This window comes from Pleurodeles waltl, chromosome 8, assembly GCF_031143425.1.
Source record: "Pleurodeles waltl isolate 20211129_DDA chromosome 8, aPleWal1.hap1.20221129, whole genome shotgun sequence".
Lineage (NCBI taxonomy): Eukaryota > Metazoa > Chordata > Amphibia > Caudata > Salamandridae > Pleurodeles > Pleurodeles waltl.
In genome coordinates this window covers 1191272776-1191292573 of record NC_090447.1, presented here as the reverse complement: position 1 = coordinate 1191292573, position 19798 = coordinate 1191272776, and the positions used below count along the sequence as shown (strand labels likewise).

Here is a 19798-nt window from a genome sequence, read left to right as displayed (position 1 = left end):
TTGCTTTTACAGTCCCTTGGTTTACATGATGTGGGACATTAAGACCCCTGGTATGACCGGTCACTTTCCTCAAACTAGAAGCCCATTATCTGTTGCCGATAGTTCATCCTTGATGCACAGATGTGGCTACGCATGTAGTAATGTGGCCATCGGGACCTCCACCTGTCACATCTGACTGCTTGCTTCACGAGGTTCAGACAGTCATCTTTCTGAGATGCAGTGATGACTTACTGTAATTTCAATGGTCAGGGTCTGAATTCATCAATTACCAGTTGACTACATCTGTCCCCTTTTTTGGCCTCTCTGCTTTTCTGGCACTCCTTGGATGGCATGATAGGCAGTGTGCTGGGATGATATGCAACTTCAAAGGAATACTTCTGGAGCTGGAGTATCCACTTCTCAATTCTTGGCAGTGGTTTTAATTCTGTGCTCTGAAAAGTAGGACTAAGGGTTTATGATCAATGAATACTTTGAAATGCCCACCATACAAGTAGAAGTGGGAATGATGGCAGGTCCGCAAAATGGCGATAGCCTCTTTTTCAATGTGAGAACACCTCTGCTCTGTCACCATTAGAGCCCTGCTGAGATGGGCCACTGACTCCCATTGATGTGTCTCTTGCTGCTGGAGTAGAACAGGTTCTAGGCCCGTTGGACTGGCATTAACCAACAGTTCTGTGGGTCAGCTGGGATCATAGTATAACATAGTGTTTTCTGCTGACAATGTGGCTTTGGTCTGTTGAAAGGTTGCCTGTTGTTCTGTAGCCCATACCCATGGTGTGTCTAATCTCAAGAGGTCAAACAGCGGTTTGGTGTGAACAGTCAAATTCAGGCTAAATCTGCCACATTACATCATCATGCCGAAAACACATTGTACTTCAGAAACACTCTTCAGGAGGGTTGCCGTCTTGATGTCTTTTACTTTTGTTGGGACAGGTGCCACTCCTTTTGCTCTGAATCTGTACCCAAAAAACTTGATATCTTGTTTAGGGAACTCACATTTCTGTTTATGGGGCATCAACCCACAGTATTGAATGAGAGGAACTGCAAGCTGAGTGTTGTGTTCCTCTTTCGTCACAGCATGGACTAGAATATCATCACTTCTTCAAAGCTCTGTTGAACACTTCTGCAGCACTGGAAATACTAATGTTCAGAAGCCTGTAGCTCCTGAGACTGACATGTGTCAAAAAGGTACCTGGATAAGTTGTGCAATATCAGGTGGAAATAAACTGATTTTACGTCTACTTTTGAAAAACAGGGTGCTCTATTTACTTCAGCCACTATGTCGTCCACTGTGGGGGTGAGGTGGCTTTCTTTTTTTATAGTTTTGTTTTGTAGCCTCCTGTCCATATAAATCCTTACTTCTCCTGGTTGTTTTAGTTTTTTTGTTATTACAAGTGGTGTGTGTCTATCCGCTTTTTCAAATATGCCTGCTACTACTAAGGCATTGCTTTCTTCCTCTGCTTTGCCTCTCTGACACTGTTAGAAATGTGGTCTCTAGTTGGCAGTGGTTTGCACCCTGTCCAAGTAGGGACCCTCACTCTAGTCAGGGTAAAATAGTCACACAGTTAAGATAACCCCTGCTCACCATCTTGGTAGCTTGGCTCAAGCAGTTGGGCTTATCTCCGAGGCAATGTGAAAAGTATTTGTACACACAGAGTAACAGTGAAAACGCTACAAAAGGACTCCACATCAGTGTAGAAAAATAGCCCATATTTATCTGAGCAAAACAAGACCAAAACGACATAAATCCAACATACATAAGTCAAAACATCTCTTTTAAAAAGTTTGAAGCAAGTCTTAATCCATAGGAATCATTGGATGAATCTCTTTATCACAAAGTGCCTGGGATGCATCAAAAACAAAGATGATGTGGGCCATAGGGGATGTGAGGCACTGGAAAAGGAGAGTGATGTGTCAGTTCCTTACTGCGCGGGGGAGGTGATTTTTCAATTCTTTTCTCGCAGATGAGACGATGTGTCGGTTCCTTACTGGCAGGGGAGGTGATACGCCAATTCTTTCCTCGTGGGAAAGGTGATACGTCAATTTCCAGACTCGCAGCCTCAGTTCCTTACTGCAGTGTAGGGTTGTTGAAAAACTGGCACTCAGGGATGATGCGTGGAAAATCCAGACATGCTATGTTGATGGGACCGTGGTGAGACAGGTGCTGCGTCAATTCTCCAGCCGCGGGACAGGTGCTGTGTTGATTCTTCAGACGCTGAATTGATTCTTCCGGCGCGGCCCATTGATGCGTCTATTTTCTTCCTCAGATCACCAGCGTGCACTTGCAAGGGTCCAGGGACTGGATGTAGCAACCACTTGGAAAGTTAGGACTCTCAGCAGAAGATCCCAGGCACTGGTAGATGAAGTCTCTGATGTCCGTGACGCTTTTTAACAGGAGGCAAGCTCAGTCCAAGCCCTTGGAGAACCTTTGGAAGCAGGATGCACAAAGCCAAGTCCAGTCATTTCTCTCCCAGGACAGAAGCAGCAAGCAGCAGGCCAGCACAACAAAGGAACAGGCAGAGTAGCAGTCCCTGCTACAGCATCTAGCTCTTCTTCGTGGTAGAATTTCCTCAGTCCAGAAGGATTCTAACTATGTGGTGTCAGAGGTACAGTACTTATACCCATTTCTGTCTTCAAACTTCAAGTAGGCAAACTTCAAAGAGAAGTCTTTGGAGTGCCCAAGACCCTGCCTCTCCATGCCCTCTCCCCAGACACACTCCAGGGGGTTGGAGACTTATTTGTGTGAGGACAGGCACAGCCATATTCAGGTGCAAGTGTCAGCTCCTCTAACCACTGTAGCTCAGGAAGACCCATCAGCCTGGTGATGGGCGATCAGGATATGCAGGGCACACCTCGGCTCCCTTTGTGTGACTGCAAGTTAAAGTGAATGCACAAACAGCCCAGCTGTCATCCTGACCCAGACGTGTATTCAGCAGACAGACAGGGGCACAGAATGGTTGGCCATGAAAATAACTACTTTAAAAAAGAGGCATTTACAAACTTACAATTCAAAAACCAACTTCACCAAAAGTTGTATTTTTCAAATTATGAGTTCGGAGACCCCAAACTTCACATCTCTATCTGCTCTGAATGAGAAATTACACTTAAAAGGTATTTCAAGGCAATCCCCACGTCACCCTATGGGAGAGATAGGCCTTGCCATAGTGAAAACCAAATTTACCAGTATTTCACTATCAGGACATGTAAAACACACCAGTACATGTCCTACCTTTTAAATACACTGCACCCTGCCCATGGGATTGCCTTGGGCCTACCTTAGGGGCGACTTACATGTAATAACAGGGAAGGTTTGGGCCTGGCAAGTGGATGCACTTGCCAGGTTGAAATGGCAGTTTAAAACTGCAAACATCAACACTGCAGTGGCAGGTCTGAGACATTTTTACAGGGCTACTCATGTGGGTGGCACAATCAGTACTGGAGCCCCAGTAGTAGCATTTGATTGAAATGCCCTAGGCACACATAGTGCACTTTACTAGGGACTTACTAGTAAATCAAATAGGTCAATCATGGATAAACCACTCACTAATACAATTTAGACAGGGAGCACTTGCAGTGCCCGTAGTCCTAAAGCCAGCAAAAACAAAATTCAGCACAGGATCAAAAACGGGAGGTCAGAAGCAAAAAGACAGGAGAACCACGCCAAGAGCTTACAGGTCTAAGAGACACAAAGAAACAGTTTGGTGCCAGTGTCGATAAGGAAGCTGATTGGCTATTAGATGTTTAGCGAACATCTCAGCTGTGGTCGTGGTAGGTGTTCACTGTGGTCTTCAAGCTCTGAAATGAAGTAAGGTTGTAAACTTGTTCTTTTGACTCGGATTTATCCTCTGATGCAGCTGTCGGGCATGGCTCTTGTTTTATGTTGAGTTGTTTCACTACTTTCTTGGTCTGGTGACTGTGGGTGAGTCTTGATGTTTTTTTGCCTTTAGTTCGCCAGCAGACTTTTGCAAAATGAATTATTTTTAAGCATCTTACTTAACAGGGCCTGTCCTTACATGGTGGATTTCCGTGATACCCACAGGTTTTTGTTTGTTTTTTGTATAGAGACTTTCCACAGGGCTCCACTGACACTTAGCGTGGCTTCTACAGTTTGGCTTTTATTTGCTTCATGGGTAAGGACAATGCCATATGGGCTGATCGTACCTCTAATAATTTGTAAGATCTACCAAACATGAGTATGACTACCAAAGTCATCTGGTCTTATTTCAGTAATTCCCTTCGGAGTTGTGGTGAATGACAAGCTTGAATTATCTGAACTCTGATTTCGTCTTCCATAATATCAAATACACAGGTGCTGGCTAGACCACATAGACAGCTTAAACTGGTTCTGTGAGGTTTTGCTTTGATTGTCGAATAATGAACCATTCATAGTCAATGCAGGGCTGTCCATTCAATGCAGGCAGGGCAGCATTGTAATCTTTATCCGGTTTGATGCTGGTCAATGAGAGAAACTTGCTGTGCACTTCCTCCCCTGCCAGATGTAGTACATTTGGTAGCAGTGCCAGTCTCTGTGGGTACTTACTGTGAAACAATTTCCAAATCTCGCAAACCATGTTTTCTGTTTGGCAGCTACAGACAAAGGAGTAGTCAGCACATCAGAAATCTCCATTGCACAGGAAGTATTAAATAGCATTTTAATTAGTTATCCACAGCCTAATGCGGGCACAGATCTGAAAGAAAGAGTGTGTGGCTTGGATAAGTCCTACTGTTTGCTTAAATGAAACTAATGTTTTGTTCCTCACTGGAATGTGCAGTTCAGTATTGAATTTGGCAAGGTGAGGTGCTGTCTAGTCAGATTGGTGGTGCCTTGTACTCACTGTAAGTATGTTTGCAAAAGCAACTTTTGTGAAAATGACCAGTGCTCGTTCTGCTGGTAATACCTTGGTGCCACCACAGTCTCTGTGTTGTCGATACAGATGTAACACCAGCTCTGACTCTAATCATCTGTCATTCCTGCAGTTCTGAACTAACTTTGAGAGCTCTAAGATCGTGCATCGTATGTAATGCAAAACATTTAGTATAGCACAACATAAGATAACTTAACACTTGTTTGTATTGTTCTTAGCTTCTGCTTTGACTTTTGAAAAAATAAAGTGTGCACTGTTCACTGAAAATGTGTGGTGTTTGAATGGGCATTACAAATGATTCATTCGACTGTAATGCAAAATTTAACTTGAGAAACTTTATTTACAAAATTGTTGAAACTATTACCACCATAAAAAGGATAACAATTTTAGATGAATGAAAATATGAAATCAAGTGTTTGATCAAAACTGAGAATTGAGGTTCAGCTTACTTGTTCAAAACTCTTGCTATGCCGAAATCGCCAAGCTTAGCCAATAATCCATTGTTGCTCAGAAATATATTCTGTAAAAAAACAAAAACTTTTTATAGTACATTTAAAGCTTACATCCTCAAATATCCATTAGGCATACATTGTTTTTACAGGTGTACAAATCAAATATCAATTTGTTCGAGACCTGTGCTTTGATATCCCTGTGCAAGACCTTTCTGTCATGGATGTGCTTCAAGCCCAGTGCAATCTGCACAAACCAGCATAGGATCTGTGATTGAAGATGAAATAAAACAACATTTATTACACACTGTTTAAAGGGACTTAAAGAACACATTTAAGTGTCAAGAAAATAATGATACAAATAGCATAATAATTCTCCTAATTAGAAACATACTGAGCCATAAAAACAATTCAATAAATCTCAGATTATGCATGCAGCTGTATCATACACTTCGTGATAAGGTATGTATCCTTACTCACTGAAAACTCACTATAGTACACCTGTCCTAAAGTGATTTGCATGTGGTGATCCAAAATATAATAATTGATTGCCAGGCGTGCAACTGAACACCATATAATCATATGAAATAGCATTTGAATGAAAAGAAATGTGCAAGGGAATATTTTCTTTATAAATTCTCTATTTAATGCATGACTTTAGATTATTTGCGGGGTCAAAGAGATTGCTATGTCATATTACCTCTTGCAATATGCTCCTTACATAAAGATATAAATACATGGTACTTGGTTGAATGAGAAATAAAAAACAAGGCATGAACATTATTTGATTCCAAATGTCTATGGATATTTTACTGGCATGGACATATCATCCTTAACTTGGGAAGACAATATCTTAATGACATTGAGCGAAGAGTAGGGTTTTTTGTTTGAAGTAACCGAACACAGTTTAGTTGTCTGTCAAGATTACAGAAATATGCAAGGGGGAAATAACCATGCAATACCAAACACTTCGAGACATACTGTCAAAATACATTTGAAGGGGCTACATTCAAACTCTGTCATGAAAAGTGTTTACTTTGTTCAGTACTTTAATATTTATATTACAGATTTCTAGCCACATATGGTGTACAGATTTTCCTAATGTTAGCTCTGGCATCCTTACACCCTTGGTGTGGTATTTCCTTCAAACATTTTGCCTTCACTGCCTGATTTTTCGCGAACTTGTTTATGTTGGCATTAGAATTCTGAACTTTACCCCTAGTCTACAGTGCTAAAGTGCATGTGCAATTGGCACATTTAATTTAACTGTACGTCCCTAGTATATGGTACTACATGTGCTTACGACCTGAAAATGAAAAGCCACTACCAGGCTGCAGCACTCAGTGTGCCACCCACTAAAGTAGCTATTTGAAACATGTTACAGGCCTGCCATTGCAACCTGTAGTGCCAGTTTAAACTGCCATCTCAACCTGGTAAAACAAACCTTTTGCCAGGTCTAAACCTTCCTTTTTAAAACGTAAACGTCATCCCTGCTATTTAAATACCATGCACCCTGTCCTAACCACCCCTTGGCCAGGGTGCATGGTATTTACAAAGTAGGATATGTGTGTTTCTCTCCCATAGCCTAACACTGAGCTGCCTTATTATATTTAATAACTTCAGATTGGGAGCAGATAGAGATATTCTGTTTACATTCAGATTACTTGTAATTTAAAATCCCCTTTAATGATGAAGTCAGATTTCAAGTTACAATTTTGAATATGCCACTTTTAGAAAGTTAGCATTTTCTTGTCCAGACCAACTGTGCCTATCTGCCTGTGTCTTTGGTCACCTGACTGTGAATGGCTTTGCTGCTGAGGTTTGTGTATTGCTTCTAGACAGTGAGGCAATGAAACCTAGGTGTGAGGGAAGAGGGTCTTCCTGACAGGATGGCTGGGGAGGATGTGACCCCTGCCCTGATCACTTTTTAAAGGGCCCACCCTGCAGCACACAAAGGAACCGGACACCAGGCCTACTCTGTCTTTTGTCACATTAGATAGTTTGGAACAAGGACCAGGGGGAAGGAAAGAGTTTACCAAAACCAGTTTTTGTGGTAGGTCAAGGAATTCCCCCACACAAAGGCTGGCACCAGATATAAAACTGGGACCTTCAGAACCACTCCTCAGAACACTCATGGACCTGTGGAATTTTCAGAAGGACTGCCCTACTGCCAGTTCTCTGACCTCCTGTGTGAACTAAAGGGACACAACAAGCTTCAAAGGCCTCACTGCAACTGGCCAACTGATGAGCGCCAACTGGACCTGATGGGATCAGTCAGCACCCTGCTCCTGGCCTCTGCTGGAGTAAGCCTTGATCCCCAAGAGGTGCCCCCCTTGGTCCTAGGCCTTGGCTGGCATCAGTGAGAGCTCCTCCTGAAGACAAAGGTGAAAACCCTGATGTTTGGGCTCTTTGCGACCAGTAATATGGTGGTTGGTGACAGAACCCTGCCTCCTGCAATGACCACTAACATAAAGATCCTGTGAGACCTGCTCTTCACTCCAACAGTGACCTTGCTCGACAACCAGCAATGCAAGACTTGCACTTCGAGCCAACAGCAACCAACTGTAATGGTCAACCAACGTGAAGTTCCAAGGATGATCAGCCCTACAGTAACAACCATCTGCGAGACTTGACTTTCTCTTTGTGCCGAAAGCCTTCTTCTTGCAGCCTCCTGTAATGAAAACTGAATTCTTCACGCCGACTTGCAAAGGTAACTCTTCAGTGGGACTAACCTGGTCCCTGTATCCGACCCACTGTCATCGAGGTCAGCCTGAACACTTCACTTGTCACTGGTGTAGCACATCCAGATAATCTCAAGTGGTGCTTTCTGCTTCTTGGTGCTATTTTCACTAAAAACTTTAAAATTGAATATCTCCGGTTCTACTGATTGGGTTTCTGTCATTCTGGTATAATGCTATTTATTAAAATGTATTCTGTTTGTTCTGAAATGGTTTTGGACGTTTCTTGTGTTGTGTTTTCACAAATACTTACACACTGCCTCTAAGTTAAGCCTGGCTGTTTTTTTGCCAAGCTGCCAGAGATTTAAGCACAGATTAATTTAGTGACTTTTGTGGGTCACCCTGATAAGAATTGTTTTTTTTTTCAAGTGGGACTTTCACCACCTTATCGATAAACTTATTTCTTACACCTAACATAAAGCTATGCTGAAAATCCACAAGCCCACAAGGACATATAGCAGTTTGCCCAGACCAATGGTGGAAATATTTTTTTCCAGCTAGCAGGCAGGCAGAGGGGGCACAAAGTCTTAATATGTGCTGTGACTGTGCTGCCATACTGTCAAGAAAAACTGCCCACCAAATCATTTTAATGAAAGATAACCTGGGCTGGGAGTTTGGCCTGAGTCAGTAATCAACAGAGAACTATGCAAAAGGTGCTATTATTGGAAAATAGAACGAACAAAAAATGTTCAAATAATTAAAAGCATAAAGAATAGAAATTAATAATTAAAAACAAGTGAAGTTGAAAAGGGAAGACTATAACAAGAAACATGAATACAAAAAATGAAAAATATGTATGGGATTCAGTTGTATTTTGATAATAATGTACAATCACTTTAAAGGAAAATTTCAGAAATAATGTTTGTTTATGTCATGGTCTGGTATACTTTGTTCTAATGGGCTTTGGGGTTCAGGTAGAGGGAAAGGAGAGTAGTTGCAGTAGGGGAAGAAAAATTGTTGTAATACGTGTTTTAAATCACAGTGCTCCTAATACACTGTCTTTTTTGCTGTGAGGTATGGTGCTTCAAGGATGTTCTACAGCTTTTGTTTTTGTTTAGGAGCAGCAGAAGGGGTTGATATACAAATGTATCACAATAGGACACATATCTTGTTGGTTCATGTTGTTCTGTCCCCTTATTCAGTTGGTTATAATGTAAAAGGGCAGAGAAACAAAATGTATTTATAGTTCAAATATTTTTATTATCAGCATATTTATAATTGCTTGCAAGTACACAAAAAGGAGGCAATCCAGCTCCTCAGGAATTACCTAATATGTATAACAGTAAACAACCCCGCCAGGAGCGTTTAGAACCAGAAGATCATGTGTTCATAAGACAAAACACATGATCTTTCAATATAAAACCCTTTAAGTATCCATTGTGGTCTGTGGTGGGCCAGGGACATCCATCAGTCGCAAAAGCCTTAAACATTTAGGGCAAGTCAACCCTCAGAATTCCTTAGATGCCTGAGTTCATGACAGGAATCTCCTGGAACAGTGAGCACCAGGATGAGCTTGCTTCTCCATGCCCAACAAATGCCCAATATAACTGGTGAAACCACCCCAGTGCCCCAGTGAGCAGGATGTTTTGAATGGCCGGTCCTAATGCCAAGCCGATCTTCCATCCCATCGAGATTTGAGTGGGTAGGTGAGGACATTGGGAAGTCCCAGAATGACTGAGACGGGGAATCGGGTAAGCTGTGTGTCTAGGTGCGCGTCTCTATCGTCCAGGATCCCCTCTCAGTATAGTGCAAGTTTAGGGCATTCCCAGGGAAAATGTAACAATGTCCCAGGAGATCCGCCTTGCCTCCGACACTCTGAGCTATGAGTGGCTTTACCCCTGTGCAGTCATACCGGGGTAAGGTACCAGTATGTAGCGATTTTGATTGATGTCTCTATGCTGGCCATATTCCATGCTGTGTGGCGTGTCCTGTAATATAACTCATCCCATTCTTTGGGCGTGAGTGACCTTCTGAGCTCAGTTTACAAGCGTTTCTACCCTGGTATCTTGGGTGGGGTGGGTGTGTTTTGCAGGAGGCCGTGTAGTTCAGTGATGAGACCTTTGTCTGCGGTTTTCATCAGAAACCATTTTTCAAAGTCCGTCAATGGTCTCAGTGCTCCTTCTCACATTATCGGTTGCATCACCCAGTGTCAGATCTGAAGGTACTGCATTGTCTCCGCCTCCGGGAGTGTGTAGCCAACCAAAAGTCGCTCAGATGAGAGTGGGCCTTCGGCATCAAAGAAATGTCTGATTGAGCGACACGCTGCATTCAGCAATTGACTAAATGCAGTCCGGTCCAGGCCAGATGTAAAGGCTGGATTGCTGACTACCAGGCCTAGCGAGGAGGGAAGGGTGGAGAGAGCTTCTGATTTGCAGCCCGGTTCCAGACTTTTAGTGCCTTGCTTGTGACCAGTGAGGACTCTCTGCACCTGAGTTAGGAACAGAATCTTCCCAAGGGAAGTACCTGCAATCGCTCGATCCATAAATAGCCACCACTTTTCAGACTCTTTCCTATACCACTCTGCTGTGTAGTGGACTTGAGTGGGAGGTTTGGGATTCCCAGTACTCCTTGCACTGGGGACCAATCGCTCAGTGCCCAACTCATCCGGGCCTGTCTCCTTGCCCACACAAAGTGATGGAATTTACTCTGTAGAGAGTAAAATATCCCTGCAGGGACTTCAATCGGTAAAGCTTAGAAGAGTAATAATATTCTCTGTATCACCGTCGTCTATAGTGCAGCTATACGGCCTAACTAGGAGAGTGGGTAGAGTTTCCACTGTGCCAGGTTGCATTAGGCATGCTGGAGAAGTGTTTGGTAATTAAGGGATGATGTCTTGCATATGGTCAGGGCGAGCTGTGTTCCTAGATAGATTATGGAGATGGGCAGCCATTGTATCAGATAGTGGCACGCAAGTGGCGTTACCCCCTCCGAGGGGACCAAGAGATTGAGGGCCTGGGACTTCTGGATATTAATGTGAAAGCCTGAGGCATTACCAAAGGCCTCTGTCTCATCCTGGAAGGCTGGGAGAGCCTCCTATGGATTATCCAGGGCAACATTTATATCGTCTGCATAAAGGGCCAGTGTATGCATCTCTCTGCCAAAAGTGACGCCCATAACTTTAGGTTGTCCCAAACCTGTTGGATGAAGGCCCCCATGTAGAGGGCAAATAACAGAGATGAAAGTGGGCACCCCTGCCTTGTCCCTCACCAGATAGGAAATGGAGACGAGATCTGGCCATTTACTCGTACAATCGCTCTGGGCTAACTACATTTGCTGAGGATCCAAGATTGAAATCGGTTGCCAAAGCCAAAGTGGGCCAGTGTCACTTTCAAATATGGCCAATGCACTGAGATGAAAGATTTATCTGCATCTATGGCCAGGAGCATAATTTCCCGTTTGGAACGCCTGGCTTTATCGAGCAAATGTAAAATGCGCTTTGTATTTTCACTGAATTGCCTGTGCAGGACAAAACCCACTTGGTCTGGGTCAATCATGAGTGGATTCAGTATGGATGGCAGTATACTGGTGAAGAGTTTGATGGCAACGTTTAGGAGAGGTATTGGCCTGTAGGACCCACGTTGCTGGGGAATCTTTCTTTGGTTTGGGAAGAACGACTATTGACGCCTCCATCACAGAACACGGGACCGAGCGTGGTCCATTTATGGCATTAAAGAGGTGAGTCAGAAAGGGTGCCAAGGTTGAGCAGAACATTTTATAAAATAGAGATGGGAACCCATCTTGGCCTGGTGATTTAAGAGGCTTCAGTCATGCAATGGCTGATATAACCTCTTCTATTATTATTAGTCTAGTCACCCCCCCTGTTCTGACATCCATCGTGCGGGGTGGGTGGCTCTCAGATATGCCTCCGGATCTTCCTCAGTGGGAGTTTGTTAGGATGAGAGATTTTCATAGAATTGACGAAAGGCGGATGCGATGGAAGCATCCCCTACAGTCGCGGTGCCATCTTGCGCTTGGAGGAATTCCACCCCAGCAAGCGCCCACACTTATACCCTCCCATATAAACGGAGTGACAAAGTCTAAGTAGAGCATGCTCTGCCCTATCCTAGATCTAAACCTGCAAGCTGTGTTCTAGCTGCCTCCAGACGCAGTGCGCACCATTGCGTTTATTGCGTCTAGTACCTGGAGCTGCTCCCTCTTTTCCCACCGGAGTTTGTTATCGGCCGCGGAGATCGCTATTAGCTCTCACCATATTGCTGCCTTTAAGGCCTCCCAGAGGAGGGAGACAGAGGTGACAGCAACGTTGTTCAATTCTAGGTAGTGTCTGATGGTCTGATCCACCCCTGCAGGCCTCTGTAGCAGAGTTTCTCTCATTCTTCATGGCTGAAAGGAGGGGTGGGAGCGCAACAGAAACTGTGATATGGTCGGATGGGCAGCAAGGCTCTATTTCAATATCTGTGAGTAACATCTGAATTTCTATAGTCCCCAGAAAGTGGTCCAGTTGGACATAAGTCTTGTGCACATAGGAATAGTATGTATAGTCACATGCCTGAAGGTGCACTCACGCTAAAGGTTTCTGAGTCCCATCTCCTGCACCCATTGGGCCCCTTCAGTAGAAATAGCCTTGGCGCCCCCTAAGACTGTGTACTGATCTAGCCAGGTCATTATAAAAAACCAGGTTCAGGTCCCCACCCAGTAACAAAAGCTTATCTTGATGGGATATCACCTCCCTCAGAGCCCACCTAAGGAATTTTTCCTGGCCTTTGTTGGGCGCACAAAAGAAGCCCACCACAAAAGAATGGTCACCCACATGCACCCTGTATGCTAACAGTGTCCCCCTGATCTCCAACACTCTGCCCCACACCTTCCCCTGAAACGAGCATGAGGCCAGAAGTGCCACTTCTGCCTTCTTAGTGTCAGCAAAGGAAAAACATTGGTGTGGAAAGGCCCAGGATCTAAATCTATAGCAGTCTCCATGGAGTAGGTGTGTCTTCTGCAATAGGCATAGGTCCGCTTCAGTGTGCTCTAAGTCAGTCACGGCTTGCCCGAGGAACGGAAGGGGCGCAGCGCCGGGTGGACAATCATCTGTTTTGCCGCACCACGCCACCTCGGAACAGTTCCACATCTGCAGGGACAGGCTCAGACTGCCAGCCTGCCCTGCCTCCAATCCTACTGCTGCTTTCATGTTGCTGGCAGAATGACAGCAGTGGCAGGATTGGGCAGAGCGACCTGGCTGGGCGCTCCGAGGCAGAGTGAGAGCTTCTGCCTGCTCTCTCCAATCCGGCACTGCATTGCCGGGTTGGACATAGCCTACTGCACATGTGTGTTTGGCCGGCCCGAGACGGCCGGCCAAACATACATGTGCACTGAGGGGAGTGAACACTTCTCAGTCCATGTCATGCCTGTGGCCCACCCCTTTTGCAGTAAAAACACAATAAATAAAGTATATTATGTTTTACTGTAAATGTTTTGCAGCTGCTGCTGCAGGCGGGGGGGGCGATGCGCCTCCACCATAGCAGAGGAGCTGACTCCGCTCTAAGTAGTCTAGGATAGCTCAGCACTTGGTGAGATTGTTTAACTCCTTTACATTAAGGCCCTCATTCTGACCCTGGCGGTCGGTGATAATGCGGCGGCCAAGCCGCCAACAGGCCGGCGGTCCAAAATATGCAATTCTGACCCTGGCGGGAACCGCCAACACAGCCCGCCGCATTAACACTCCGCCCGCCACGGCGGAACAAACAAACAGCGCGGCGGTCCCCGCCAACAGCCAGGCGGCAGACAATGTACCGCCCACCCTATCACGACCCACCAATCCGCCACCTTTTCCGGGGCGGGAGCACCGCCGATAAAAACACGGCGGAAACAGACTACGAACGGGAAAACGCTCACCTCTACGCACTCCACGCGAGATTCCGGCAGTATGGAACCCGAGCTGCAGGTCATCCCCGCACTCCTATACCTGCTCATATACCAGGAGCACGCCCGGCGGCGCGGAAGACATCGGTGAGTACTGCACCTACGACACAGGGGAGGGAAAAGATTACCGGCACACACCCACCCACCCACACCCACTACAACACACACATCAATGCATTCCCACAGATCACTGTCACAACCCACAAACCCCCCCCCCCGAAATAATGCAAAGACCAAAAGAAGAGATCATAAACGGGCAGATATATTGAAATATGGACACCAGTAATCCCAATAAATAAATAAACTATGTACAAAATATATACAGCTACTAAATGTAGTCCAACCACTGTCCGTGGACCACAGGGGTCCTGTGCAAAGGGGCAAGGCCCAGTCCCACGACAAGAACTCCACGGAGAGAACACTGCAGGGGCATCAGAAAGAAAATAGGACAGGCACCTCAGGGGGAAGGGAAGGGGGGGCACCTCAGCCACTTGAGTACACGACGCCAGATCCACGAGGGGACTCCATGACCACTGGGCCATCCTGGGGAGTGCAAAGCCACAGTCCATACAGTCCATACAGTGGGTGGCCTGCCCACTGGCCCATCCTGGGGAGTGCAAAGCCACAGTCCATACAGTCCATACAGTGGGTGGCCTGCCCACTGGGCCATCCTGGGGAGTGCAAAGCCACAGTCCATACAGTCCATACAGTGGGTGGCCTGCCCACTGGGCCATCCTGGGGAGTGCAAAGCCACAGTCCATACAGTCCATACAGTGGGTGGCCTGCCCACTGGCCCATCCTGGGGAGTGCAAAGCCACAGTCCATACAGTCCATACAGTGGGTGGCCTGCCCACTGGGCCATCCTGGGGAGTGCAAAGCCACAGTCCATACAGTCCATACAGTGGGTGGCCTGCCCACTGGGCCATCCTGGGGAGTGCAAAGCCACAGTCCATACAGTCCATACAGTGGGTGGCCTGCCCACTGGGCCATCCTGGGGAGTGCAAAGCCACAGTCCATACAGTCCATACAGTGGGTGGCCTGCCCACTGGGCCATCCTGGGGAGTGCAAAGCCACAGTCCATACAGTCCATACAGTGGGTGGCCTGCCCACTGGGCCATCCTGGGGAGTGCAAAGCCACAGTCCAAACAGTCCATAACAGACCCCACTGCCACTGGAGGAGGCATGTTGGCCAGAGGACATCCTGCAGCCCTGCCCGAGATAGATCCTGCCCTGCCACGTCTGCCAAAGGGCCAGCGGTTCTTGCCTGGAAGGGCCCAGTTCAGCGCCTCTTGCCTTGAAGGGCCCAGTTCAGCGGGTCTTGCCTTGAAGGGCCCAGTTCAGCGGTTCTTGAGACGGCGGGGCCCAGCGGAGCGGTGCTTGAGACGGCGGGGCCCAGCGGAGCGGTGCTTGAGACGGCGGGGCCCAGTTCAGCGGTTCTTGAGACGGCGGGGCCCAGTTCAGCGGTTCTTGAGACGGCGGGGCCCAGCGGAGCGGTGCTTGAGACGGCGGGGCCCAGTTCAGCGGTTCTTGAGACGGCGGGGCCCAGTTCAGCGGTTCTTGAGACGGCGGGGCCCAGCGGAGCGGTGCTTGAGACGGCGGGGCCCAGCGGAGCGGTTCTTGAGACGGCGGGGCCCAGTTCAGCGGTTCTTGAGACGGCGGGGCCCAGCGGAGCGGTGCTTGAGACGGCGGGGCCCAGTTCAGCGGTTCTTGAGACGGCGGGGCCCAGCGGAGCGGTGCTTGAGACGGCGGGGCCCAGTTCAGCGGTGCTTGAGACGGCGGGGCCCAGTTCAGCGGTTCTTGAGACGGCGGGGCCCAGTTCAGCGGTTCTTGAGACGGCGGGGCCCAGCGGAGCGGTGCTTGAGACGGCGGGGCCCAGTTCAGCGGTTCTTGAGACGGCGGGGCCCAGTTCAGCGGTTCTTGAGACGGCGGGGCCCAGCAGAGCGGTGCTTGAGACGGCGGGGCCCAGTTCAGCGGTTCTTGAGACGGCGGGGCCCAGTTCAGCGGTTCTTGAGACGGCGGGGCCCAGTTCAGCGGTTCTTGAGACGGCGGGGCCCAGCGGAGCGGTGCTTGAGACGGCGGGGCCCAGCGGAGCGGTTCTTGAGACGGCGGGGCCCAGTTCAGCGGTTCTTGAGACGGCGGGGCCCAGCGGTGCGGTGCTTGAGACGGCGGGGCCCAGTTCAGCGGTTCTTGAGACGGCGGGCCCAGTTCAGCGGTTCTTGAGACGCGGGGCCCAGCGGAGCGGTGCTTCAGACGGCGGGGCCCAGTTCAGCGGTTCTTGAGACGGCGGGGCCCAGTTCAGCGGTTCTTGAGACGGCGGGGCCCAGCGGAGCGGTGCTTGAGACGGCGGGGCCCAGTTCAGCGGTTCTTGAGACGGCGGGGCCCAGTTCAGCGGTTCTTGAGACGGCGGGGCCCAGCGGAGCGGTGCTTGAGACGGCGGGGCCCAGCGGAGCGGTTCTTGAGACGGCGGGGCCCAGTTCAGCGGTTCTTGAGACGGCGGGGCCCAGCGGAGCGGTGCTTGAGACGGCGGGGCCCAGCGGAGCGGTTCTTGAGACGGCGGGGCCCAGTTCAGCGGTTCTTGAGACGGCGGGGCCCAGCGGAGCGGTGCTTGAGACGGCGGGGCCCAGCGGAGCGGTTCTTGAGACGGCGGGGCCCAGTTCAGCGGTTCTTGAGACGGCGGGCCCAGCGGAGCGGTGCTTGAGACGGCGGGGCCCAGTTCAGCGGTTCTTGAGACGGCGGGGCCCAGTTCAGCGGTTCTTGAGACGGCGGCCGGTCTATGGCCAACTGCTCATTGGCTGGTGGTGCCCTCCTGGGCAGCGGGGATGGTGCTCCTTCAATGCCCACCTGGGCTGTGGGTGGTGGGGCCCTCCTGGCCAGCTGGGCTGGGTCCTCCCTGGGCAGCGGCTATGGGGGTGGTGGGCTCCTCCTGGGCAGCAGGCCTGCTGCCTGACCTCTCCGACTTGCTGCCCTTGCCCTCCTTAGTCGGGAGTCTGTGGCCCTTTCCTCCCTTTGGAGCTGTGGCTGGTGACTGTCTCTGGGTGGTGTCCGGGGGGGATGTAGAAGCCGGGCTCCTGCGGCACCCCTTCCGCCTTCTGCTCCTCTTCCCAGGGGGTGGGCTGGCTGTCCCCTTGCTGCTGGGCGAAGATCCAGACATGCGGGCTGGTGGGCTCCAATACCCCTGCACCCTTGTCAAGGGGGCTGCAGGGCTGGTGGTGGCTGAGGTGCTCTTCTTACCCCGACGAGAAGGAGGGGGGGGCTCAGGGTCAGGAAAGAAGTTAGCAGTGGCGAGGAAGAGTTTCTTGGGACAATGGAGAGTGGTAGGTACAGTGGGAATGGGAGTGGAGGGAGAGGATGTGGTTGTAGGTGAGTCACGTTTGCTGTCTTTGGGTGCAGGTGCAGGAGGGATAGGCTGTCGTGAGGTGGATGGCTGTTGGGTGGGTGGGTGGCTGCGTTTGTGTGGTGTGGAAGAGGGGGTGACAGACACAGTGGGAGAGGACACAGCGGACGTGTAAATGGCAGTGGGGGTGGTGACTGCACGTGTGCGGACTGGAGTGGAGGGTGTGCTGGTGATGGAAACACTGGCTGATGGTGAGGTGAATGGAGGTGTGAGTGTAGACGTCACAGGGAGGGAGGAGGGAGACGAGGAGGTGGGGGTCACAGAGGTGGTAGTGACTGTTGGCATGTCTGCATCGGAATGTTGCGTGTGTGAATGTCTGCGTGATCTGTGGTGCTTATGTTTGGATGAGCTTCTCTTGGGTGTTGAGGTGTGTGCAGGCTGGTCTGATGGTGTGGGTGGGACAGGCAGAGGAACAGGAGACTGGGAGGAGGGAGTTAGTAGAGGGAGGCAGGAGACAGGGACAATGGCTGCCGTCAGTGCTGAGGCCAGAGCCTGGAACGATCGCTGATGGGCAGCCTGACCCGAATGAATGCCCTCCAGGTACGCATTGCTGCGATGAACCTCCCTCTCCACCCCCTGGATGGCATTCAAAAGGGTAGTCTGCCCAACAATGAGCGTTCGGAGGAGGTCAATGACCTCCTCACTGAGGGCAGCGGGGGTAACAGGGGCAGGGCCTGAGGTGCCTGGGGCGAAGGAGATGCCCGGCTTCCTGGCAGAGCGGGCACGGGGCGAACGCTGAGGGGCTGCTGGGAGGGCGGAGATGGTGCGCTGGGTGGCGGCTGTACCTGTAATGGCGGGGGGCACGGATGGTGCCACCCCCGCAAGGGAGCTCCCTTCCGAGGACGTGTCCGTGTCGCTGCAGGGTCCAGTCGTCCCCGTCGTGGAGCTCCCCTCGCCCTCCGTCTCACTGGTCCAGTCTGACTCTGTGGCATGGCCCTCCTGGGCCATGTGAGATGCAGCTCCCTCCTGCCCCGATGCCACTTCTCCTCCGCCTGATGATGCTGATGCACACAAGCACAGAAAGACAAACAAAAAGGGGGGGGGGAGAGAGAAATAAAGGGATATTGAGTACATGGATCTCCGGTACAGTTAGCGGACATGACAGACACAGATGCCCCCTGCACTAAGTTGCGCACTTGGGGTCCGCTACGCATTCCGTGGAACATGCCCTACACGCCTAGAGTTGACAACTGCACCCATGGATGACACGGCCCAGGGATGGCTGTACTGACAAACTACTGAGGGTGGTGGCTGGGGACACAGGGGCTTACGGGGGTGCCCAGCCTACAGATATCGCCCTGGCCTAGGGGGACCCACAGCCCTCCTCCCCCACCAAGACACCTCCACTGCGCGACAACAGAGTAGATAATGCTTGTACTCACCCCCTTGTGTCTGCTGTGCTGCCCTCACGCGCCCATCCAAATCAGGGTAGGCCACCGCCAGGATCCGGGACATCAGGGGGGTCAGTTGACGGCAGGCACCCCGCCTACGTTGGGAGGCCATCCCCAGCAGAGACTCGGCGGTCTTCTTGGTCCCGCGGCGGATGTCCTCCCACCTCTTGCGGCAGTGGGTGCCCCGTCGATGGTGGACCCCCAGGGTCCGGACTTCCTTGGCGATGGCACGCCAAATCCCGATCTTCTCATGGGCGCGGACCTATGTGACACGTACAGGGAGGGAGAAATACCACGTTCAAGTTTGTCTGCATTTTCCTTGCCAGTGGCCCAACGCCCCCCATCCCCGCCAGGCCCCCCGCCATGCCCCCCGCCATGCCCCCCCATCCCCGCCATGCCCCCCGCCATGCCCCCCGCCAGGCCCAACATGCCCCCCATCCCCGCCAGGACCCCCGCCAGCCCCAACATGCCCCCCCATCCCCGCCATGCCCCCCGCCATGCCCCCCGCCAGGCCCAACATGCCCCCCATCCCCGCCAGGACCCCCGCCAGGCCCCCCGCCAGGCCCAACATGCCCCCCATCCCCGCCAGGCCCCCCGCCAGGCCCAACGCCCCCCATCCCCGCCAGGACCCCCGCCAGGCCCCCCGCCATGCCCCCGCCAGGCCCAACATGCCCCCCATCCCCGCCAGGCCCCCCGCCAGCCCCAACATGCCCCCCCATCCCCGCCATGCCCCCCGCCATGCCCCCCGCCAGGCCCAACATGCCCCCCATCCCCGCCAGGACCCCCGCCAGGCCCCCAAGCCAGCCAGTGGCCCCAAATCCAGATTGAATTAAACTCACTTGTTGGTCTGGAGGACCGTAGAGTAGCGCATACTGGGGGAGGACCCCATCCACAAGTTTCTCCAACTCCTCTCCAGTGAAGGCAGGGGCCCTTTCCCCAGGCGCAGCAGCCATTGTCCCTTCCAGACCGAGGTCACAGCAACACTTGCAGTATAGGTCCTCTCCTGTGAAAGTTCAAGTCGCAAGTGGATAAGTAGATAGAAAATGGCGGTCACGTCCGCGGCGGTGCGTACCGCGGCGGTGCGTCC

The 19798-nt window shown here is 50.5% G+C and overlaps 1 protein-coding gene across 2 annotated transcripts in view; it reads right to left on the bottom strand.

Moving 5' to 3' along the window:
• The window catches only part of LOC138250508 (serine/threonine-protein kinase Nek5-like), a 350116-nt gene that overhangs the window by 225099 nt on the left and 105219 nt on the right, over positions 1-19798 (bottom strand). For both annotated transcript variants that reach the window (XM_069205454.1, XM_069205455.1), the window contains exons 5-6: positions 5499-5582; positions 5315-5385 (exon numbers count right to left, since the gene is read on the bottom strand). In XM_069205454.1, the coding sequence (XP_069061555.1) occupies positions 5315-5385; positions 5499-5582 (155 nt within the window). The remainder of the gene's footprint in view (positions 1-5314; positions 5386-5498; positions 5583-19798) is intronic.